Genomic DNA, 23,846 nt, shown 5'->3' with positions numbered 1-23,846 from the left:
GAAAGGGATGGCAGCGAGGGGCTCACCCCCAAAGCAGCCACCTGAGAAGCCCCCGCAGCATGGCCAGGGCTGGAGATGGCCTCCACAGGTGTCACGAACATGGGCAGGTCTCAGCATCCCTCATCTGCACTTCAAACAGCCCAACCGTGGCTTGCCATGGGGCAGGGTGAAGCAGTAGGGCTGGCTCGGGCAGTGAGTCACGGCCCTCAAGCCCTGGTTGTCCCCACGGTGTCCCTGGCAGGGGCAGCGCTGCCACCACCCAGCACCAGCCCAGAGCCCTGGGAGGACAGGGACTGCCCCTGGGTTGCTGCCACATGTGCGGGATGCACAAGAGGAGCCAGCCCAGGTACAGGGGAGGCTGCAGGAGGAAGGTTCACAGCAGCTGCTCTGGCTCAATAAAGGATGCCACCTTTAGCTCGGGAACCACAGACACCGCTGGAGTTGAGAAACTGCAGCCTACATTAACACAGCTGGGGTGAGCAAGAAGTGGGAGGTGAGTGTGAGCACCTGGCCACCCCTCTGGGTCCCTGTCACCCCCTGTAGCACCCAAGGGTGACGGGAAAATGCATGGGGGAGCTGGTGCCCCCCAGCCCCACACTCAGGGAGCCGCACACGCTGCGCCTTTACACAATCCTGCTTTATTTTCCCTTTGTACAAAACCATTTTTTTCCCCGCTGTATTTTACAAAGCTACTCCCGGCCCTCGGCGAGGGGCAGGGGGAAGAGAGGGGACCCCGCAGCGGGGAGCGCCCGGCCGCTCGCGCCCCATCTCACCTCCGCCGTGGGGTGGGTGGCAAAGGGGGGGGGGGGACCCCGGCGTGGGGCTGGCGAGGGTCGTGGTCTGGCATCAAATCCCGCCGCCTCTGGTGCATCCCGCCTGCAGTTCCCAACCTTGGCCCCCGTCCTGCAACGGTTACTGCCACGGAGGAATAATAAATAGGCTCAGTGAATAGGTAAATTCAGTACTACATATTGGGCTACACTTTGATACATCCTCACTAGATAAAGAGGAGTAGGGGGGGGGGCAGCAGCTGCCCCCGGCTCCTCACGTACCCCCAGTCCCGCTGCGCCAGGCGCAAGCACTGGGGGACTGGGTCTGGGTCTGCCCCGCCAGCACAGGAGGACAGGGGAAGCCCGGGGGCGGCGGGAGGGACATTGGGGACGTGGGGCAAGGGGCTGGGGGACAAGGAGCGGGACCCGAGGGGCAGCCTGGCCCCCCCAGCCTCAGCGAGGGAGCGCGGGTGGCTCAGCCACCCCGTGCCAGGGCTCCCACCGCTCATGGTGCCAGCACCCTGCTGGGGTGGGGACAATGCGGGCACCCAGCGTGTGCTGGACACGTCCCCTTTTGTCACCGCGCTCGGTCGAGCTCCTGCAGATACCCCCCTCCAACCCCCCAAACCCTGGGACCCCAGCTTCGCGCCCACCCTCAGCGGGCACCCAGGGTGCCGCAGCGGCCGCGTCCTGATCCCTCCAGCCCCGAGTCCCCACCGCCAGGCGCCGCGGGGGTCCCCTCCCGCCCTCGGCCGCAGAGGGAGCAGCGTCCTCGAGGCCCCGGCTCCGCGCACAGCCCAGCTGAGCCCGGTCTGCCCGGGCGCAGCGCGGTGTCGGCCCTACAAGTACGTGTCCTCGCTCTCCCGGGAGCACAGGCTCTCCTTGGACTGGTGGTGGGGGGACACCTGGGGGTGCAGCAGCTCGGGGGCAGCGCCGGGCGCCCCGTTGCCCTCAGCTCCGGGGCCGTTGGCGGGGCTGCCCGAGCTCTTCTCTCGGTTTTTCTCCTTGCTCTTGCGGGCTTTGGGCACCGGGGCGGGCCCCGGGGGCACGATGATGGAGGGTACGGGCTCCAGCGCCTTGCGGGTGGGGGGCTCGGCCTCGCTGATGGCCTTGGCGCCGTGCAGGCGCGGGGGGGACTTGCACTGCAGCTCCCCGTGCGTCTCCCGCCACTTCTTCAGCTGGATCAGGTGCTCCCGCTCGATCTGCCGCTCCGTCACCGGCAGCTCGATGACCTGCAGGGGACAGGCTTGTGCCACCGATATCCCTACCCCCCCAAAGTGCCACCCGGGACAGGGGTAGCCCCAAAACCAGGTCCTGTCCTGGTTCCAGGCGAACTCTGCCTGACGAGGGGTGGCCCCATGCGCTGCGCCCCCTCCCCAGACCCTCACCTCCTGCACCAGGAAGGTCTCCTGCATGATCTTGGGGCTGAGGGCCCTCAGCCGCTCCATGGTCTCGTACTGGCCCTGGCAAGACTTGAGCTTGTCCGAGGAGCCCAGGGTGTGTTTGAGCAGCACCAGGCCCACCCGGAAGATGATTTTCACCCCTGCAAGTGGAGAAGGTGAGGCAGCAAGGGGCAGGTGGCACAGGGTGAGGTGGCACGCCGCCACCACGTCCCTCTGGTGGTCCCCGTGCCCTCTTCTTCCCCAGGAACCCCCCCACCACATGCCCGATGCCAATGACACGACTCAACTCAGCCCCAAGCTGTGCTGGCGCGGCTGCCAACGCAAAGGGACGCTTGTACGTGCTCCCCTTCATCCCACCCAGCACCAGGGTGGGATCCTGATGCCTCTCCAGGCCCCTTTGCCTGGGATGGGTGCCGTGGAGCCCTGTAAGAGCTGTTTGCTCCAGTCTCCACCCCACAAACTTCTGCCCCGCTCTTCCTGACACAGCCCCGAGCACCTTCCTCGTGCCGAGGGGGCTGCCAGCCACCCGCAGAGGCTGGCCCACGCCGCAGCCTGCAGGAGGAGGCCCCTACCTTCGCAGAAAAACATGTCCCAGACGCGCAGCACAGAGCTCCAGGGCAGCGTGCGAGAGAAGGCGCACATGAACCACTCCGTCATGTAGAGGATGGGGTCGATCTTCTGCTTGCTCAGGTGCTTGTAGGCCACGGGCGAGACCTTGTGCAGCAGCGAGAAGAGGATCTGCCCGTCCAGCTGAATGGCCTCCTGCGGGGACAGCATCAGCAGGGACCTCCCCGGCCGGCACCTTAACCCCAGCCCTTGGCTCAGCCCCAGCAAAGCTGCGCCGAGCCCCCCGTCCCTCACTGCTGGATGCTCCTGGGGGTCCTGGCATCATGCAAAGACCGTGGGGACACCCAGGCTGCCCCAAGCACCCCATGGAAGGAGCTGGGGGAGCTCCCGGCCCCTTGGAGGAGCATCACGGCCCTTCTACTCACCAGCTTCTCACTGTAGTAGCCGGGGAGGTACTTCTCACAGATCTGTACCAGGCACCAGAACGCTTGCTGCAAGCCAAAGGACAGCGGGTCAGCACCCAGGTACCCACAGGGGACAGCCCTACAACCCCACCTTACCCCGATGGACCAAGGGGGCAGGCAGAGCACGCCTGGGGCATGCTCACACCGGCTGAGATTTAGGGCAAATCTGGGGCACCTGCCCCCCAGCACCTCCCTGCTCCTACCTCGGCCGGCATGTGCATGAGCAGCACCGCGGCGATGGGGGCCTGGGCCTGGCAGTAGCCCTCCTCCGGGCGGTACAGCGTGTAGGCCTTCAGCACCCGAAAGAGGTCCTGCTGCCTGCGGAGACAACGCGGGGAGAGAGAGGTGGAGAGCGGCCTCCCCTGCAGCCCCACACACCAGCACGGTGACCCCACACCGCAGGCCAGCCGCTGCTCATCGAGTCAGTCCCCGTCCGGGATCCCTCTTGGCCCCAACCCCATGCTGAGGGGCACAAACCCCATGGCACAGCCCCACGGGGGGCTCAGCAGCGACCAAGGAGCAGACACGTGGCTGCCCCACTCACCCGTGGCCTCCGCGCGAGACAAACATCTCGTGGAAGGGGAACTGCCGATGGAGATCCCGCTCGATCACATCCAGCCACTTCGGCTCCCCCGGGAGGAGATCCAGCTCCTGGGAAGGAGAAGGGACAGGGTGAGCAGCACCAGCCGAGCTCCAGCTCCCTTCCCCAGCCCTCGCTGCCCGGCGCACACACTCACGTCAAACTTGCCGATGTTCTGCTCCAGCTTGACCTTGCTGCCGGAGAGGTACTGCCAGGCTCGGCCCCGCAGCGAGGGCGGGATCCCCTTCTGGCACCGCAGCCGGATCTGCAGGAGAGGGGGGGGAACAAAGGCCTCAGGGGATATCACGGAGCACTGAGGCTCCCCGGGGCAAGAGGGAGCTGCAGATGGTGCCAGGAGCCTGGCTGAGGCTGTGCAGCTTGCAGAGGGCTCCCAACAAGCCCAGCTCTGCCTCAAGCAGGACCCCACGGGCAACTGGAAAAGCAAAGAGCAGAGCCACGCTGGGGAGAAGCTGGCTCCCTCCCCACGCTGCCATGGCCCACGGGGAGGCCGGAGAGCTCCGAGCGCTCTGCTCGTGGGGCAGGATGAGGAGAGGGCTGTGTGTCCCCCGCGGGGCTGTGCGGAGCGGCAGGGACAGAGCTGGCCCCAGCTCCCAGCCCCAGCGGCCGGCTCCGTGCCCAGCCAGCCCCAGGCTCCCTTGGCACGGGGCAGCGACCGGACCAAAGTCCGGGCTGGGCAGTGCGGGTGCCAGCTCCGCAGCAGGGAGCTGGACTCGCTTAACCCTGCTGCTGCCAGCAGCTGGAGACGGGCTGTGCCCTCCCCTGCGGCCCCCCTAGCGCTCCAGCCCTGCTCCACGGAAATACCAGCACCAGCAAGGCAAGGACCCATTAGATAAATGCTTTTAGTACGGCAAAAAGCCCTGAAAAATCGCAGCAGAGCCTCCGTGCCTTGCGTTCCCTGCTTGGGCAGCACACAGAGGCACCAGGGCTCCGCAAGCTGACAGCTCTGAGCCTCCCTGCCGTGGGGCTCGGCAGCCTCGGGGCTCTCCTCCCAGGCCAGAGCTTGCTCTCCCTGTTTGCCAGCTGACTCGGGAGCAGGCACTTGTGTTTCCAAGCAGCCCGGCCCAGCGCGGTGGTGGTAACGCCACGTTCCTCGCTGCTCCCTCACCGCAGCGCTGCTTGTTTACCCGGCCAGGCCCCGCGAGGGCTTTGTGCTCGCAGGAAACGCAGCGGGCGATGCCCTGGGTGGCCACGGGCAGCTCTGTTGGTGCTGACAGCTCCCGCTCCTGCTGCCCTTCCTGCTGGCTGAGCAGCCAGGAAGGAAGCCGCCTAGCATGGAGCAAGAGCCCTGTGGGTTTGCCTGAGCAGCACAGCCCGGGGGGCGAGGTGGTTTTGCCCCCACCTCCCCTCCCTGCCATCACTGCCGGGGCCCCCGCGTGCCCGATCGGGAGCGCAGCTGGGCGGAGGGATGCTGAAAGCAAGGAGCAGCCGGAGCTGCCCACGCGTCTGCACTCCCTCGGTCTGCCTGGAAAGGGCACGGGCCGGCACGTGGCGCTGGCACGGCTCAGCGCTGGTGGGATGCAGGCCAGCGATGCAGGGAGCTTTTTGGGATCCCGGAGCGGTGCAGGTGCGAGCAAGCCGGCTGGCTGCGGGGCCTGGGCAAGGAGCAGCTCTCTGCATCAGCCCTTGGAGGCTCCAGGCACTGATTTTGCAGCAGGACAGAGAGCACAGGCCCTGCAGCTCCTCAGGGATGTCCAGAAGCTCGGCCCCAGCACGAGGGAGCTCCTCTGCCAGCAGCGCGGCTGCCGGGGCACTCGCCCGCGCCTGGAAATCACGCGGAGAGCGGCACAAAACCGCCCTCGGGACAAAGCGCCCGCCTGCTGCGACCCGAAAAGCTCTCAGAAATCCTTTGCAAGCAGCCAAGAAGCGGATGAGGGATTCCTCTGTCGGTCACCAGGCACCGAGCGGTGCTCGGGGAGCGCCGCGGGCAGCTCCGGCGGGGGCACGGCACGCGGAGCGGTGCCAGGAGGCCGTGCCAGCGGGCAGGGGGGAGGAGGCAGCCCTCGGGCCGCCAGCAGCCTCGCCACTCTGTCAGGCGAGCAGCATCAGCTCAGGGCTTGCTTCATCCCATCCCCGCTGCATTCACAGCCTCGGGAGGTCAGGGAGCACCGAGGCACCAGCACAGCCCTGCGTGGCACCGTGGCCACCGAGCCCACACCACCATCAGCCGCCTTCCAACCAGCCCCCGGCTCGCAGGCCACATCAGGCTCAACTATTTCCTCCCCACAGCCTTTTTTTTTTTTTTTTTTTCTTTTCTTCTTTTTCTTTTTTTGGGTCTGCGAGATGCTGGGAGCAGAAGTTTCCATGACCTAACAATTCCCAGGGCTGCCTGCACGCAGCCAAACCAGCCCTCGGAAGCCGGCAGGGAGCAGCCGTGCGCAGCGGCAGCCAGCTGGGGCAGCCCCAACACAGCATCACCCAAAGGCGCCGCGGCCGTCCTCCTGCAGGGAACTCGGGGACCTGCCCCAGGGCTTTTTGGGGACGCTGCCGCACTCTGCCACCTCCGGGCGTCCTGGGGTCACCCACCTTCTTGTGCTTTTTGGCCATCCACTTGTCCCAGTTGTTGAGCATGTCCAGCCACTTGGACTCGCGCTGCCGCAGCACCTCCAGGGGCACCTCCTCCAGCCTGCGGGGTGAAGGGACGAGGCGGGTGAGCGCGGCCCCAAGCCCCGTACCCACCGTGGAGCCCACCCATCCCTATTAATCCACACATCCCCAGCCACCCTACGAAGAGGGGAGCGTTTTCCAGCAGCGCCCAGCTGGGATGGGCGTCCCTATTTCACCCGGCAGAGCCCCCTTGGGGCTACCTCCAGGCTGGGAGAGGGGTGGCGGTGGTGGCACCGGGTGGCTTCGTGCTGCCCCCAGCCCCAACGCGGGCAGAGGAGCAGCTCCTGGGGCGTGCCAGCGGCTTGGCCGAGCCAAGCTCCTAGCCCTGCCCTGCGAGGTCCCACCCGTGGGTCAGACGGGGCCAAACGCTTGGTTTTGAGCAGCTCTGATGCAAGCCCAAGGGCGACCACCGCATCCTCCCCATGGCGGGCTCGGCCACCGGCGTGGGGACCGGGGGAGCCGAGGGGACGCTGGCCCCGAGCCGGGGGAGCCCGGAGGGGGCTCGGCGAAGCGTGGGAAGCCGGAGGGAGCTGGACACTGGATCCTGGGGCTGGCCCCCGGCCTGCTGGAGCCCCGCCAGCACGGGCTGGAAGCTGTCACCAGCTGACGGCCGCCCGGCAGCGGGCACCGAACGGGGACCGGGCACCTTTTGGGTGGCGGGGGCACCCCATGGGGGAGGGTGGCAGAGCCAAAATGGGGGGCACAACCCCACGGCTGGGCCCTCCCCAGCGTCCCCACACCGGGAAGGGGATGAGGGGGGGGGACACGGGACCCTCGAGGCTGCGCTGGATCGGGCCCAGGGTGCCCGGTAGGGGGGAGGCCGGGCCCGGTGAGCGCCGCTGCAACCCCCCCGGGGAGGAAGAGGAGGAAGAGGAGGAGGAGGAGGAGGATGAAGAGGAGGAGGAGGAGGCGCCGTGCTCAGGCCCCGGGGCCGGGGCGGTGCCGGCCGCAGCCCCGCTTCCTCCTACCGGGGCCGGCGGAGGCCGGGAGGCCGCCCCCGAGGGCTTCCGAGGAGGAGGAGGAGGAGGAGGAGGAGGAGGAGGAAGCATCGGGGGGGCTGTGGCGCTCCCCGGGGGCCGGTACCGGGCTCCTGAAGGTGGGGAGGGCCCGGAGCCGCCCCCCCCTCCCTCCCTTCTCCCTTCCCCCTCCCGGTGCCCGTCCCCACTCACGGCCCCTCGGCGCTGCGGCTGCCCACGATGAAGCCGAACTTATCGACGCGCCGCTCCTCGGGGCCGCCGCCGCCGTTGACCTCCGAGTCGGAGCCCAGCGAGCTGAGCTCGTCGCCGCCCGCCTCCGCCAGGCTCTCGCGGGTCCCCGCCAGGCCGCGGGTGCTCCCGGGCGAGCCGGGCCCGCCGCCCCCGCGGCTCTTGGCCATGGCGCCGCGGCTCGCTCAGCGGCTCCGCCGCCCCTCCATGCCGCGGCCACGGCGGCGGGCGCGGCCCCCCCCCGCCTCGCTCCCTCCCTCCCTCCCTCCCTTCTCCGCCCGCCGCCGCCGCTCCTCCCGGTGCCGCCCCGGTGCCGCCACGCCATTGGGTGGCGCGGAGGGAGGGAGGGAGGAGGGAGCCAATGGGAGGGGAGGGAGGTGGGAGAGCCCGCCCTCCCCCGGTAGGGATTGGGTGGGAGGTGGGGAGGGAGGTGTCAGTCAGGGAGAGGGCCCGCCTCCTTCCGCCTGCCCGCCCGGTAGTGGTAGGGGAGGGCGGGGCTGCGTGGGGGGACTGGGAGGGACTGGGGGAGACTGGGGGGGGACTGGGATGGGGCTGGGGGGGGAGCTGGGGGAGACTGGGATGGGATTGAGGGGATCTAGGGGGGACTGGGATTCCGCTGGGGGGAACTGGGATGGGATGGGGAGGAACTGGGGGGGACTGGGGGAGACTGGGATGGGGCTGGGGGGCATTGGGGGATACTGGGATGAGACTGGGAGGAACTGGGGGGCACTGGGACAGGACTGGGAGGGACTAAGTGGAATTGGGGGGTGCTTGGATGGGATTAGGGAACACTGGGATGAGGCTGTAGGGCTCTAGGGAGTGCTGGGATGGGACTGGGAGAAACTGGGGGGCACTGGGATGGTACCAGGAGGAACTGGGGGGCACTGGGACGGGACTGGGAGGAACTGGAGAGGACTGAGTGGAATTGGGGGATGTTGGGGAGCACTGGGAGGGAACCATGAGGAACTGGGATGGGACCAGGGGGCACCAGGGGAAACTGGGAGCGGGCTGGGGTGGAACTGGGATGGGACTAGGGGGGCACTGGGATGGAACTGGGAGGAACTGGAGGGAATTGGGATGGGCAGCACGCGTGGCAGGCGTCAAAGCCCAGCGCCCACCTCGTTTCCCCTCTCGGGGCATGCTGCAAGCCAGGCTGAGAGCCAAAGGGGCCCCAAAGCACGGGGAGAAGCAGCTCCCCCAAAAAACCCAGGCTCCCTGCAGGCAGCTCCGCATCCAGACCCCGCGGCTTCCCCGGAGGCTGCCAAACCCACAGGGCGCTGCCGCCAGCAGCCCGTACTGGTGGAACTGGCCTGGCCCTGGCTAAAAATACAGCACAAAACACGCAGCAGGGCCCGGCCCAGCCCTGGGCTGCAGGAGGAGGGGAGTCCCCAGCTCGCTGTGCCACCACCCTCTGCAAAAACAGCCGAGATTTGTAAAAATCGAGACCCCTCCTACAAGGGGAGACACGGTGAGCGAGCTATTGAGGAACCCAGGGCACAGGGATCATGGCAAGCAGCCCCCAAGCCCTATCCTGATTTTTTTCCAGCCCCCCCACGCTGCGGGTCCTCAGCAGCAGAGCGAGAAGCTCTGATAACAGTTGTTTTGTAGGAGATACACGCGGACGGCCTGCTACAACGTTTATCTGTAATATTGAGATGGAAGCGCTGCTGGCAGGGCTCCACCGGAGCTATTTCCAGCGCTCCGGCGGGTGTTTTCCTGCAGGAGCGTGGGGCTGGGTGCTCGGCCCTGCCAGGCTGAGAAACGGGGCTTGGCTGCGGCGGAGGCTGGAAATGTCAGCGCCGAGTCCAGCGGGAGCCATCGAGGAACGGCCCCGGGCTGGGCAGGGCGGCCGGGTTCTTCTTGCACAAGCACCGTGGCTGCTCACAGCACCAGTGGGTGCAGCCAGAGGAGGGAAAAAAAAAAGAAAGAGAAAGAGCTGCGTGACCTTAAATACAGTCCTGTCCTACGCAGGGTGCAGAAATGTGACTTCTCCATTTCAGAGCTTTCTCTGCAGTTTTTAGCAGCTCTGGAAAACAGCACTGCCAGCGAGCTACTCACCCGCTGCTTTAGCGAACCTCCACTGCAGTGGCTCCAAGCTCTGCCCCCCGTTTTGTTTTCCCCCATGAAAACGTCGTTCCCGTTGTCCCAACCCTACCCCATGATCATTGTCTAGTTTTTAGAAGCAAGAGGAAAGCCATAAGCCTGCCTTCCTGGGGGGCAGGCGCGCCCCCACATCCTCCGTACACCCAAACAGCCTGCCCACACCTGCAGAGAAGCGATTTAATTCGGCATCCTGCGGCTCGAGGGGAGCGGGGCTGCGTTCGCAGACACGTGGGCACCCGGCAGCTGCGGCAGCTGGAGGAGCAGGAGAAGCAGGAGAAGCAGCAGCCACCTGGGCTGGGCCCGTGCCAGGCACCTTCCCTGCAGCTTCCTCGGCTGCCTGCCCCACCATGAGCACACAGGAGGCCGTAGGATGTCATCTCTCCACTCCTGATTCATCTCTCCGTCCCCCAGAGCACAAAATAAGGTAAACAGGATCCTTCTGTGACGCCTGGACGCTGCACAAAAGAAAGCAAAACAAACCCGTGGCTTTGGGTTGGCCCCAAAGAGCAGAGGTACCCAAATGATGTGGCTGTAAGGGGCAGCAGCAGACAGCGCACCTTCCTCGGCCACCTCGTTACCTGCCCACAGCTCAACCTGGCCTCGCTGTGCCTGGGTTGTGGGCGCTTCCAACTGCCAGAGAGCTTCGAGGGAAGGTAAGGGCATGATCTGTTCTCTGGATCTCTGGATCTGAATGCTCTCCAGAACCAGAGGATGTAAACTGCATGGCAGTGTGAAACACCCTTCCAAGAAAATTCCTACTAATGAGATTTAAGCTCAAAACCACCTCGCTATACCCCTACACAAACCTGAGTACACGTGTGTGTGTTATGGTTGGGAACACACGGGTAGCATTGAGAAAATTTTAACAAAACCCTTTTCTTGAAGCCTTTCCTTGGATAAAATAACTGATTTTAAAGACCAGTGCACTTCCCCACAACCCATCCAGGACCAGAGAGCTATGAAGTCAGGCCCACCTCCATCTAAAAAGCCCGAACCCCCAAGAACGAGAGCTGCCACAAACGGGACCTCGCACCGAGATGCGTGTTTATTAAAACAAATCACGAGCTGTACAGAACAAGCACGAAGCTGCTGAGCATGCAGTCCCGGATCTCCTTTATCGTGAGGGACAGCCATGCACACTTACACTGAGAAAGGATAAAACTCCAAGTCAGGGTCAGTGCAAGAGGCTCTTGCGGATAGATTTGAGACAGAAAAAGAACAAGGGGCTTAGCAAGTACACTGAGAAAGAAGTTTTCAATTAGAAAAAGGGTTAAATAAAGCAGCAACCACTGTGGCCAGACAGATGATGTTCTTGGTCAGTATAAATCCCTCAAAGATGGATCTAGACTAAGCTGGGCATGACCTCAATGTGGCTTCTCTGGGGAATTTACCGGGGAGACAGCAAACCTGGACACCAGCACTCTAGCAAAGCATCGATCACTAACAGACCGCTGCAGTTACGTACTAGCTCACTACACTTGCACAGCTTTCAGGGCTCTACCAGCCTCCTCCCTCTCCTCAGCCACCCAAGCACTGGGTTCACAGTCTCTCTTCTCAAACAAGCTGGTAGGCAGTCTGCAGCTTGTCACGGTGGCCCCTAAAAGGCTGGAGGATTCGAATGGTTGGGGCTACACAAGTGACAAAGGAGCCGTTACGTCTCCGGGCTCCACGGCTCCTATTTCTTCCTGCCTCCTCTTTCTTTGAGTGCCAGGTGAATCAGAGAGCCACTTGTCATGTTATAATAAGCCAGGGAGTTTGAATCCTTGATGAAGATGCCCTGAGGAGAAAAGGAAATAAACAACGGTCACAGCAGAAACCCTTAATGGTCCCTTCCCACAAAACCCCACACAGACAAAGCCTTCCTGGCCCTACTCTCAAACTGGAGTGATGACAAAACACTGCAGGCTTGGATAAAGCCTGGAGAGGTCCCAAAGTCTCACAAGACTGGCATGGGAAGAGGTGGTAGGCTGGGAATTACACAATTGTAGGAATTGGCAATACACAATAGACACCTCTACGAATACAGAAAGAATCAGTTGCCACAACAGATGAAGCCTGTTAGTTCCCCCTCCTTTTTTTTTTTTTTTTTTTAATCCTTTAAATAATTTTTATTTCTTGCTAAGGGTTAACACTGTCTGCCCACGGAAAAATTCCTGGGGAGGTAAGAGCTCAAAGTTCACTGCTTAGGCAGCAGGTTGTGCCTGCCTGGGCACATGCATGACTGAAAACAAATGAGAAAGGCCCTGCTCCTTTTTAACAACAGCTCCAGTCTCAAGAGACCTCTTTTCCCTTCAGTGTTTTGGTGAAAATCCTTTCAGAGTCCCCAGGGTTTCAAGACATTCTTGCCCAACCTTCCAGAGTGTGAGACAGAACAGCAGGGGCAAAATGCTGTATTTAAATGCAAAAAAATCACAACCAGCCCCACCCCCTCAATAAAATAGGCTGATTTCAGAGAACATATTAAGGCTTTGAGGCCTCATCTGCAACAGTGAGGATGTGAAATTCCACTGATGCCACCTCCTAGAGGCCTGTCCTGCTGAAGTAGCACACAGTACTGTAACCAAGTGTGCTGTACAGACAGGAAATCCATTCCCTCTGCTCTTCCCAATATCTCAGTGGGCACAACTTTTTTTCCTGAAAAGGTTTTCTTTGAGAAAGCACCAACACACCAACAGCGTTTGAAGGACTTATACCCACCTCGTACTGCAGCTTCTGTTTCCCAGCTGGCATCCCCGTGGCCTCATGGATCTTAACCTTTATAACAGACACCTACGAAGAATTAAAGAGCTTCCTCAGGCTTTTTCCACACCATACAGACAGCCAGCACTGCAACCCCAGCCACACAGCCTGGCAAGAGGCCACAGCGTGGGGAATTTCCAGTTTTATAGCTTCTGTCATGCAACTCTCAACACGGAGATGCTCCACAACAAAAGAGCAAGGGATAAAGGCCAGGTTAATAAGCTACATACCTGGTCTGACAGCGGCAGGGTGAACACCAACACTTGGCCGTTCAGTTTCCATTCTGTCTTGTCCTGCATGTTGGGAACCTGGACTTTGACCGTGACAGGACCCTGCAAGGAAACAAAGATAACGTCTCTCACAGGCAAGGAGGCTCAGGGCTGTGATAAGAGGGGCAGACAAAGTATTTATAGACCTTCCCAATACTAATTGCTTATCTTGACTGCTCAGTGAACACACAGAAGTATTATTTGTCTCAATATTGAGAAAGTCAGTTTGCCGTTACCAAAACAAAACCTTTACTTGGATTTCTCCCCTTAGTCCCTCGTTAGGCTGCCGTTCACCAAGCATCACACGCATTCTGAGTTATCACAGAGGGAACACAAGCAGCATTAAGCAGGAGGCAGCTCCGCAGTGCAGGTGTCCAGAAAAAACAGCATTCCCTTCTCAAAGGACTTCAAACTCAACCCTAGCTGATGCCACTGCTCGGGAAGGAATTCAGCCCAACGTCCCGTTCACGTTGTTACAGAATGTCACATTACCATACTACCATGTTGACATTGATATATTAAATCTCCTTGCATCTCCAGCTTAGCAGTCTTCTGCTTAAAAGCTTATCAGCATTAGCTCTTCTTTACATTACTGTAAACCTGTTTCTCGCTGCCCTTAATTACAGAAGAGTACCATCTCACCAGGCTTCTGTGTGCAGCGCTCTGCTGCTCTTTCCAGTAAAATATAGGGCAGTTCAGCTCATTCAGGTACGACACGAGGAAGGAGCCCTCTCAGAAAGTCACTGTCTCATGAAATACTTGCACATCAGCTCCCCTCTGTGTCCTCAGTGGACTTTACATCCCCTTTGGGTACAGGAGGCTGAACAAACAGCCCGGCAGGGTGAGGAGCCTGACCGAGCAGCCAGCCCACACGTGTACCTTGTTCCTGCGCAGGAACTCCTCCTCTGGAATCAGGCTGTCCTCACTCTTCAGTTTCTTTGAAACCGGCTCATCCTCCATCGGTGGTGGCGGGTGAACAGGGGGCATCGGGGCTGGGGAAGGAACCGGAGCCACGGGAGGTGCTGGAACGAATGCTGAAACGGGATGGGGGAAAAGCACAACCTGCAGTCAGCCACCGAGTATACAGCAGATAATCCCTTACATAAACTCTACTAGCAAACTGGAAAAGGCTGAAAATAAACGCCACAATACACGCAGGAAGTTAACACAACCAACAGCAACATGCAAACTTTAAACATTAGATCTTTTATATTGGGAAACAGTCCAGGAAAAGACAACAAGCAGCGTAAGAGTTTCCTGCAGATCTTGCAGAAAAGAAAATGCTCTCCGTTTGGCATGCAGCGGTGCCAGCACTTCAATTTAGAAAAAAAAAAAAAAAAAAGGACAAAGCGGAAGAAGCATTTTCATGTTGTGCTTTTTAACTTAAAATCACCTCACGCTACGAAGCCACTATGAGGAATGGAGCCAGACAACAGCTCTTCCTCATGCAGCAGCAACTTCCCTAACCAGCTGTAACACCCAGCGAGGTGCTGGCAGATCAGCTTTACTCTGGTCCCTGTTGGAAAGCAGCACAGATCCCCAGCATTCATCTGGTCAGACCCCCAGGGACACCAAGTGGGGACACTGAAGCCCAGAAGCAGCACTGCCAGGTTAAGTCTTACTAAACGCAAGAAAAGTCCTTAAAGATGAGATTTGTGGTTTGCAGTCCTGGTTACCATTATCAGAGGCACAAAAAGAAGAAGGGAATCAAAGCTCAAGCTCACGCTGGATGGGAACTGGCTGACAATTAACGGGAAAGAGCTGAAGTTACTGACCTGTCGGCACGATCATGGGAGGCGGGCGGGGGCTCATGATGGGAGGGGCGGAGGGCGGCATGGGGACAACGTTGATACGTGGGGTGTGGATTATTGGTGGCATAGGGGTGGCTATGACAGACCCCGGAGGCAAACGGACCACAGAAGTCATCGGGGGACGAGGCATGACGGGAACAGCAGAAACAACGGCGGCACGAACAGGAGGGGGCATCTGGAGAGAGAGAGAAGGTCATTTTTCTTAGCAGATGCATGCAATGATCATCTCAGTGCTGTCTGCAGTCCTGATTAAAATAACCAAGGCAACACACTGAGGATTCCTGCTGGGCAAAGACCTGCTGGGAACCTCTGCGTGCTCACCGTATGGCCAGCCCGAGCTTCCTGTAAACAGGCACAGAAACCTCATTAACACATCAAGCAGTTCTTCCTTCCCTCACCACTCAGGAACCAGGCCGCGAGCCACACGGCGATCCTGGAGCAGGAGCTCTCAGGGTCACAGCAGATCCCCCGGTGCACAGGAACCTGGGGCTGTGAGGCATCTGTGATTTCTCACCTGCCACTGCTTTCGTTTTCCGCATCACGTCTTTTTACATTAAAAAAGAGGCCCCCACCCATGCATTTATTAGCCATGCTTCCTTCCTCCAAGGAGGCACCACCCACGTTTTTCCCCAGCCCAGCTGATCAAGTCTTTTTGATACTGCTAAGGATGAGAGATTTCACTTCTGTCTTATTTTCACTTTTAACAGCAAGGTCAACAGGGAACTTCTGAAGGCCTAGGAGCCGTTTGGAAACACTAACTTCGCCCAAAATCTGCTTCCAGCCAGTGGCCTGCTATAACCCTTGAGCTTTGTCAGGACTCCTTTCTAATTAACTACAGCCACAGCTGTCTACTTTCAGACACCCAAGCACTTACTGTGGGTGGACGAGGCACAGATGTGATGGGCTGAGCACTCGCTGGGGGATTTGATGCTGATGAAGGAGGGGGAGGCTGGGGCATTTCGTTGGGTTTGCTGGGACCAATCTTCTCCTTGCTGTCATCTTCTGGCACCAGTCCCTTGGCCTTATGGATAGCTTCAATTTGCTCTTGAAGAGTAATATTGGCCTGAGCAGCCTGTTGCGTGCGGGCCATGCTGCCTGAGTGGCCATCCCAGGTCACCTGACAGGAGAAAATACATCAGAATAACCCCAGCCCACAGAGACCACGAGGAGAGCTACAAATAGATCAAGACACCAGTTTTACAGCAAGAACAAAAAGACCCCTCTCTCTGAGCATTCACAATACTACAAGAACTCGTTCCCACTCTACCTTTTCCTCTGGTTTCTGGATTTCTTCTTCACCAATCTTTTTACCAATGGCAGTTTCTTCCACACCAAAGATATCGGTACGGCGTTCTGCCAGCTGCTTCAAGCTGCTTTCGATATCCAAACCTACAGGCAAAAAGGAATTGTATCACTTCAGGTAAGAATTCCCACTCAAACAGGATCACAGAGAGTCACAACTCCTTAACAAATCATTAATCTATTTGGCACCCATTGGCTTAGTGCCGTTCTTTTCAGAGAGGGACTGCAACTGATGGCTGGTCAGCAGCAGCCGATGCTCTTTGCCTTTAACTCTGCGGAAGGGCTTCAACGTACTAAGGACAAAAAGTAGCCATATAATCAGCACACTAAGGACGTAGCACAGAAAGCTACATTAAAGACAGTCCTTATCAGTGGCAACTAGGGGGAGTGAGGACGCACGCTAAGAAGTTCAGAGCACTGATCTAGGAAGTGGGTTTTACAGGCTTTGTCAGACGCTCGAGCTGACCTGGGGCATAGACCTCATCGTCACTCTGCTTTTCACGGATAGATCGATCACGCTGCTCCAGCCACCGAGGATCCAGGAGACCAATCCGCATGTGTTCTTGCATTTTGCTGGCAGGAATTTTCTCCCCAGTGATGGGGGAAACGAGATACTCATCCGGAGCTGGGGCAGGCGGCAATGGTTTTGAGGCTGGAAAAACAAAACCACAGCCATTAAAAAACACACCACCAGAGGATGTGGCCTAGAAACAAACGCTTTTGTGATTACACAGTAAGAAATGAAGTTGGCCTTCAGCAGCCCGATTTACCTTTGGGATCGTAGTCTTTCCGCACAATGACCTGGTCTGGTGTTGGAGGAAGAGGTGGCGGCATTGGGGTTTCTGGTGGAGGAGGAACCTTCTGACTTTCATCTTCATCATCTGAGCCCTTAAGAAAAAAAAAAGTCATAAAGTTCCAGTAGTCAAACACCCACACAAAAGATGTGAGAACTGCATAGAATTTCTCTGTAGTACTGGTAGGAGCAATCACGCAGCTTCAAAGCAACTGAGCTGTTTTGCCTCTGGACATCTATTCTACAGCGATTCCTCAGGGTAATCAGGAATTAAAAGATTCAGGAGACCCAAATAAAGGAAGCAAGTACTCCTCAGCTTCCACATTACCACAGCAGGTCAAGCAGGGGCTTACGGTTAACCATGGCCTTCTTCCTTGTTAACAGCAAAACAGCTAATATACTGTGGTTAGAGGAAGAGCCTAAAATTCATCAGTCTTCAAATGTTCCAGACTCCAATGTAGAAGAAAGCCTAAAAGACTCGGTCACGGAAATACCGAATTCACATCCCTAGGTTTCAGAATTCCCAGGTTTCTCTTGTAAATTGTATTGTCACGAAAAATATTAAAAATACCATATTACAGTGTTTTGGCAGACAGAGGTTGTTTTGAAATTCCATCAGAAGCAAAGAAATCTCATTTCCTCAAGAAACTGAGGAACTTATTGCAATGAAGATGAAGAGCACCATAAACCAGTCACAAAGCTCACGAGGCTGATTCTGTTGACTACCTACCTCATCCATATCCTGCACTTGTGTGTCTTGATCCAGCTGGGTCGGGGGCTCGTCTGTTTTCTCTTGCTTTTCATCTTCTTCATCTGACTCCACCTCCATTTCCACCTCCTCACTTTCCCCAAACTTCTCATAACGCTCCTGGATGAGGATTCGAGCTCCCAACTCTTCCGGAGTGGTGGGAGGAGGAAAATTCCCTACAAAGCAGAAAACAGACCAGGTTGCTCAAAGCTTCATCCAGCCTGGCCTTCAACAACCCCAACTGCCTCAGGCTGTCTTCACAGCAGAGGTGCTCCAGCCCTCTGAGCATCCTCGTGGCCCTTCTCTGGACTTGCTCTAATAGGACCACGTTCTTCTTAGACTGGGGAGCCCCAGAGCTGAACCCCCAGTACTTGCTGTCCTGATGCAGGTGGAAAAACAGACACCTGTGCAGCCCTTTGTGCAAGGAGAATGTTACTGACTCCAGGAAAAAATAAAAAAAATCCAGCCCTACCCTGTCATTAGGAGGCTTTCCCATTCATCTTTGAGGGATATACAGCTGTAAAACCCCACGTCTGCCTAAAACCAGCATTGTACTCAGAGGAAGCAGTGTTTCAAAGAGGTTACAAAGCCTAGCCTCAGTACCTTGTTCATTGGGCTGAAAGTCCACTGTTTCCACAACCACAAAGTCGTGCCAATCAATCTGGGCATAAGCAACACGCTCCTTTTCCTTCTCTTCCTCTTCCTTCTTTCTCTCTCGCTCTTGGAACTTGGCCCACTCCACTCTGTAATACACCTGCACAAGCAGACATAAAGCTAGCACCAAAAAATACACAATAATCACCTGTACAGCGTCTAAAGTTTATCCTACCAACACTGTCAAGGCATTTGTGCAAGGACCACTTCAGAGGCTTGGCAGAGCAAAGAAATAGTTGTATTTTACAGTTTGCCTATTGAGCAGAGTACTGCACCAGCTTCATAATGGTTTTCTAAAGCTGGAACTCCACACTTCTTGAGTTAAGACCAAGCCACTTGATTTGTGTACTGTTGAGGATTCACAATCAGCAAACAATTTACAGGGTTGTAATAAAAAGTCTGCGATGTCACCTCTCCACGCACAAACAGCCTTTGTGATGAAGACAGAAGTTAAAAAAACATATTGATAGAACTGCAAGTGACTGAGGTGCCACAGTGAAGTTGTCTGAGAAGGAAAGGTATTTAGAAATGGCATCATGCAGTTATCTATGCCTCTGCAGTGCCACACGTGAACAAACAGTGCCTAGGAGCTTGAAAGTGAGCTTGAGTACCCTGATATTCAAGTCACCCTTGTGACTACAAGGGACACACCCATCTTACGTGGAATCTGTATTGGATGCCAGTAAATTAGAAGCATGCAAAGAGAGAATTCGAAGTGTAACTGAAATGCTTTAACAGTTTGGAAAATGATTCATGTAATACCTGATCTAGGACTTCCTTGGGATTTTCAGCCTCCTTCTTGAGTTTGATGAGTAAGCCTTTTGGTGGGATCAGGATCTGAAACATATTTTGTGTGACAGTTGGCAACGACTCTTTTTTTTGACAAAGTCTCCTTAAAAGCAACTATTATCTTTCCACATAGATAAAAATATCAGCAGACCCCTGAGACTACGTTCCATTTCTTCTGTTGCTACTGTATTAATTATTCCTTGTACTTGAACTTAAAATATTCACTCTTTGCCCTTCTATCTATAGTTAGTATTTTTAAAAATTTAACTTTTATTTATATTGCTGTAGTGTTTGATACACTTAAGTAGCAACCCACTGCATTCAGCACTGCACATGCCCACAACAACGTGCAAGAAATCTCTTTTTAAAGGGCAAGGTTTAAGGGACGGACTCCTAGACCTGTACGCATTTCTGGTCTGTTTTGTAGAGCATCTGTAGTCTTCAAAATCAACACTGCTGCTGAGGAAAGCAGCTTCACAGGTGAACTGCCACGAGTACCTTTGTGTACTGCTCAACCAGCTTTGTGAAGTAGTTAAACAGGCTGTGCTGCGGGCGAAGGAAGTCGAACTGATAGTTCCTCTGCTCTTTCTGCATCAGCTGCGTCAAGAATTGCCGCCCGTTCCGAGCCACAAACTGCGCCGTCAGCTTCACCACATCCAAGTCAAAGGCCGAGATGGAGGGAGGATCTGCAATGAACTCAAACTCCGGAGGTGGCTCTTTGGGAACAACAGTCTCCTGGATCACCTGGGCCTGCACCTGTGAAGCAGAACGGAGACAGCTCTGTGACTGTCATCAAGAAATTGTTACTGAATGCTTGGGAGGGCCCATTTTTCCTTCAGTTGCTGAGGGAAAGTAACGTCAGTTTAGATATTCTGGCAACTGCAAGGATGGAAGAAAGTAGTAATGTAAGGTGTATCTGGACACCTGTCCTCAGGCCTAGTGTAAAATAAGTGTTCTACCAGCTAACAACACTGCAAACCGTCAGGACTTTGCTACAACCCTCACGTGGTTACCAGTCCTGCAGTCAGTGTCACGCAGCACGGCTGTTGGCCACGCAAAGCATGTAAAAGGCTCAGATTCAGTCAGTGCCCTTTTTCCATCCCATATGTATAAAGACACAACTAAGCAACATTTTGTATTCCACACTTCCAGGGCAAGCTGATCCTTCTGGCAGGAAAAAAAAAAAAAAAAAAAAAGCATTTCTATAAGACTGTGCATGCAACAAGCCCAAACTAAACTCCAAGGGATTTTAAAGGATTTGTGTATGGCAGGAGTCCTAAAGTCAAACGTTCCAAGTGATCATCAGCGTTAAGTATGAGAAAATGCAATTAAAATAGATTAAGCAATACAACATATTGGATCTTTCACAAAACCTGTGAGATACCAGCATCTGGGGGATGCACACCTGCATCAGAAGGAAGTCCCAGATGCAAAATTCCATGCCTGCATGCCACCTTCTATGGCAAATGTATCATTTGCACCATCTTTCTGCTTAGTATTCTTCTGCTTAACATCGGGGTGTGAGGAACAAGCAGTCAGAGCAAAGTTCTTGACTGAAGTGAAAAGAAACACTTACCTTCTGTGGCAGCTGCTGCTGAGCAGTTTGCTGCTGTTGCATAACCTTGGGAATAGCAGCTGAGGGCTCCTGGGCCTTGCCCTCTTTGAACTCGCTGACTTTGTGCCGGTAGTACGCATGGTAAGGGTCGTTGGGATTCAAGAAATTGAACTTGGGGTTATTTATTTCATTCTGACGAATTCGAGCTTCAAATTCTGGACCATTTCTGTAGGGTGGAAAAAAGATTAGACGAATGGGTATCGACTCAGGTACAAACGCCTGTTTCTGTCATAGGAAGACCTGTCTTCTGAGGGGCTGATTCCCTGAACACTTTTCTCTCCTGTGCAGCAGGAGTTTACCTCTCTCTACCTCCAGGTAACTCTCACCCAACGCAGCAGGTGTTTATACACATACTGGCTATGTGCACATCCTAACTTAGCCTTTAACATTCCACAGTGAACATTTCTCGAGGCAGTTCAACACGCACACAAGTATTTCAGTCTTGTTGGGCTACATTCACACCGAACATCTCCGAGCGGATTACACGATTCACGGGATGATGTTTAGTCCCCTACTAGACTGACAAGTTTTGGAGGCTGGTTTTATTTCAAGAAAGGTCATGCAAGGAGCAGGCAGGAATCAGCAGCCCATGCAGAAATGAAGCACGATGCACTCAGGAGAGCCGCCAGGGTTATTTCCTTTTCTCCCATCCAAGCGAACCGCCGGTTATTTTCAAAGAGCACTTTTAAGAAAATTAAAAGCTTGCAGCAGCACGCTGCTCTTCATGTTCCCTAGATACCTCTAGGTCTCGTTCAGGCACTGAGCCTCTCCCAAAAGCAGAGGAAGCACTGTCAGCACTGACACCTTGTGTTTGCTGAATGGACATGTGGCAAACAGAAGGAACTAAAAGGAGCACAATTTATCTCACTTTTAGGCTCCTCCCCAAACCGTGAGAGCTACACTCGTGCTACAGCTCAAGCAGCAAATTCCAGTCAGCAGGGGAAAACATCCCAGGCAGTCCATCTGCCCTCAGACAGGGCAAGATCGCTCCCTGGAGGCGTGCATTTCTTCCCCTGGCTGCAAAAGGGAGAGAGGCAGCTGAGCTGGGGAGCATCAGGCCCAGCTGCTGGCACCGTTTATGAAGCTGCAGGTACACAGGGACAGGACTTGGCTGCAGGGCTCAGCAAGCAGCAGAGTTCTTCATCTGCCATTTGCCTACACATCGTAAAATACAGCCACAGCTGCTGCTGGCTTAATGGCTCAGCGAAGTGCCTGTAACAGGGCTCCCTTTCTACCTGGAATTTTGTCTGCCCTTCGGGTTGGATTTAGAAGAAGAGCTGTTAGCTAGCCATTGCAGCACACCTCACAGCATTTACAAAGGATTTTATTTGTTGTCAGTGCTTTTCTAGCAGAACACAACCTCTACAACCTCACTGGTACAAGCTCAATCCTCATGAAACCTTTGTGTGACCTGCTTCAGCTTCTGGAGCTACACAGACCTCAGCACTGGAAGAAGAGCTGCACGAAAATCCCACAAACAGGAGCCAACTCCCGCGCTGTTTACCTGGCCACGAAGCTGGCAGTCTTGTCAACGATGTTCCTGACCTCCGGAGGAGGATAAATAATTCCCACCACAGGCTTGGCCGGTGCTGCTTCCTCTTTTGGCTCCTCTTCTGGCTGCAATAAAAAAACATTTTTCTTACAGTTGTCTGTCCAGCTACCTCATAACCACAAAAATTATTCCAAAGATGATGACGCTGGTGGTACAGCGAGACACCTTCCGTTGCAGGGTTTGCAAATAGTGAAGGCAGCGAATGCAAACAGCCCAAATCCCAACTGCTAACACGAGAAGGAATTTCAAACAACACTGAATAACTCGTTGTAGAGCAGCATCTGGGTGTGACAGCACAGCCTGGCAGACTGTGAACTGACACCGGGTTTATTTTCAATGGGTTGAGTTGGAAAATCCATTTCTCTCTCTCGATTTCTTCATAGAATAGCATCTAGAATAGCAGTCCTAACACACCTTCACAAGCTGGTCTGAAATCCCATGCTTAAGGAACGTTCTGTAAGAACACTGTACTCCAAACTGCAACCCCCACGGTGGACAAGAGCGTATTCTCCTCCCCAGCCCCCAAATCATTAAGTTTTTCTGGCAAAGATCCAGTTTAACAACCTGGATCAACAGCCCCACGAGGTAACGGCACTCCCCAGCTTCCCAGGGCTGGGAGATGATGTTTGTCTGCTTGTCAAGGGCACCTGCTGCAGAGGCTGGCATGGCAGGGCGAGGAGGAAGGCCATGCCATGGGAACCAAAACACGTCTCCACAGCGCTTTGCGCCTTCAGCCTTGACCCCAAGCATTGTTTAGATGCTGAGCTGAGGGGCAGCGAAGGGGAGCGCCTGCAACACCACGTGCAGGAGTAACTCGCCTGTGCTGATCAACCAGGGGACCATTCCTACGAGCTCACGGGACTGCCAGGAACCAGAATCACACCGACTGAATCAACGTTTAAGAACAGACAGCTCATAGCCCTACGGAAATTACATCAGAAGCTCTTTAATTGACAATAGCAGCTCAGCAAGCTGCTTCCCTCAGCGGTGCTGCAGCCCCAGCACCCTGAGGGTAGCTTTTTCGCTGGGCCCTGCCGTACGGGACGGCTTTAAGGTCTCAATGGGGACATTTTGGAACACCAGAACCACTGTGAGCTCTGTGAAGACCCCAGGGGCCGACCCGGACCCCGCACAGCACCGAGGGCCCCGCGGGTGCCGCCGTTCCCCAAGCCCCAGCGCAGGGCGGCCTCCAGGCCTCGAACCGGGCCTCGCGCTGCCGCTCCTAGGCCCGGACCCTCCGGGACACCTCCCGAACCCCCTCCCCCGGGCCGGGCCCTACCGGTTTGCTCTCTGCGGGGGGTGCCGGCTGTGCCGGAGGCCCGGCCTGTACCGGCCCGGCGGGCATGGCGCTGCCCGGTGCCGCTCGGTGCCGCCCGCGGACAAAATGGCGGCCGCGCCTGACGGAACGCGCCCAGGCGGCGCTGTGAGGGCGGAGGAGCAGCGCGCATGCGCCTCGGGCTGTTCCATTCCTTTACTGGGGGGGGGGTGTCTCTCTGACGGGATCTCTGCGCGCGGGGCGGACCATTGAGGGGGAGTTGAGGGGGGGACGTTGCCATGGCAACGGGCGCGGCGCGAAGCCGCGGCCCAGGCCCGGCCCCTGCAGGGCCCCGCTCGCCCCGAGCGCCCCCCCCCGGCCCCCAGCGCCCCCCAAAACCCCCTCGGGGCTAAGCGAGGAGCCCCCTCACGCCTTCCTATCCCTGAAGCCTCCAGTTTTGGGGAGGGGAGGCTGGGACCCTCCCGGGATCGCCCCTGACACCCCCATCCCCTGACACCCACCCCCTGAGCCCCCCAACCCCTGACAACCACCCCTTAGCACCCCCACCCCCTGCCTCCCACACCCCCTGGGCCTACCACTCC

At 56.8% G+C, this 23,846-nt stretch overlaps 2 protein-coding genes across 2 annotated transcripts; both read right to left on the bottom strand.

Annotated features, from left to right (window-relative positions):
* Positions 1-624: 624 nt before the first annotated feature.
* TBC1D10A (TBC1 domain family member 10A) lies at positions 625-7,834 on the bottom strand. Its single transcript, XM_032199283.1, has 9 exons — positions 7,579-7,834; positions 6,329-6,428; positions 3,942-4,049; positions 3,749-3,855; positions 3,408-3,522; positions 3,166-3,231; positions 2,746-2,935; positions 2,159-2,313; positions 625-2,002 (listed from the first exon to the last, which is right to left on the bottom strand). The coding sequence occupies exons 1-9, from the start codon at positions 7,782-7,784 to the stop codon at positions 1,610-1,612; spliced, it is 1,440 nt and encodes a 479-aa protein (XP_032055174.1). The 5' UTR covers positions 7,785-7,834; the 3' UTR covers positions 625-1,609.
* Positions 7,835-10,739: 2,905 nt separating this feature from the next.
* Positions 10,740-23,396, bottom strand: SF3A1 (splicing factor 3a subunit 1). Its single transcript, XM_032199009.1, has 16 exons — positions 23,269-23,396; positions 21,942-22,054; positions 20,399-20,603; positions 19,321-19,578; positions 18,796-18,870; positions 17,983-18,133; positions 17,362-17,555; positions 16,609-16,726; positions 16,305-16,490; positions 15,804-15,925; positions 15,411-15,653; positions 14,501-14,711; positions 13,605-13,759; positions 12,687-12,788; positions 12,415-12,486; positions 10,740-11,494 (listed from the first exon to the last, which is right to left on the bottom strand). The coding sequence occupies exons 1-16, from the start codon at positions 23,332-23,334 to the stop codon at positions 11,393-11,395; spliced, it is 2,373 nt and encodes a 790-aa protein (XP_032054900.1). The 5' UTR covers positions 23,335-23,396; the 3' UTR covers positions 10,740-11,392.
* Positions 23,397-23,846: the final 450 nt, after the last annotated feature.

The sequence above is a fragment of the Aythya fuligula genome, chromosome 17, assembly GCF_009819795.1.
Source record: "Aythya fuligula isolate bAytFul2 chromosome 17, bAytFul2.pri, whole genome shotgun sequence".
Lineage (NCBI taxonomy): Eukaryota > Metazoa > Chordata > Aves > Anseriformes > Anatidae > Aythya > Aythya fuligula.
The sequence above is the reverse complement of the archived record's forward strand: the minus strand, read 5'-3'. Positions and strand labels throughout refer to the sequence as shown.

Excerpts from the sequence above, each read along its gene's own strand:
- SF3A1 (XM_032199009.1), bottom strand. The coding sequence starts at position 23,334 with ATGCCCGCCGGGCCGGTACAGGCCGGGCCTCCGGCACAGCCGGCACCC. Across the intron at positions 15,654-15,803 it reads TCCAGAAACCAGAGGAAAAG|GTGACCTGGGATGGCCACTC; the intron begins GTAGAGTGGGAA and ends TTCTCCTGTCAG. Across the intron at positions 12,789-13,604 it reads AGTTCCTGCGCAGGAACAAG|GGTCCTGTCACGGTCAAAGT; the intron begins GTACACGTGTGG and ends GTTTCCTTGCAG.
- TBC1D10A (XM_032199283.1), bottom strand. The coding sequence starts at position 7,784 with ATGGCCAAGAGCCGCGGGGGCGGCGGGCCCGGCTCGCCCGGGAGCACC. Across the intron at positions 3,523-3,748 it reads GTCTCGCGCGGAGGCCACGG|GCAGCAGGACCTCTTTCGGG; the intron begins GTGAGTGGGGCA and ends TTGTCTCCGCAG. Across the intron at positions 3,232-3,407 it reads TCATGCACATGCCGGCCGAG|CAAGCGTTCTGGTGCCTGGT; the intron begins GTAGGAGCAGGG and ends TTTGGCTTGCAG.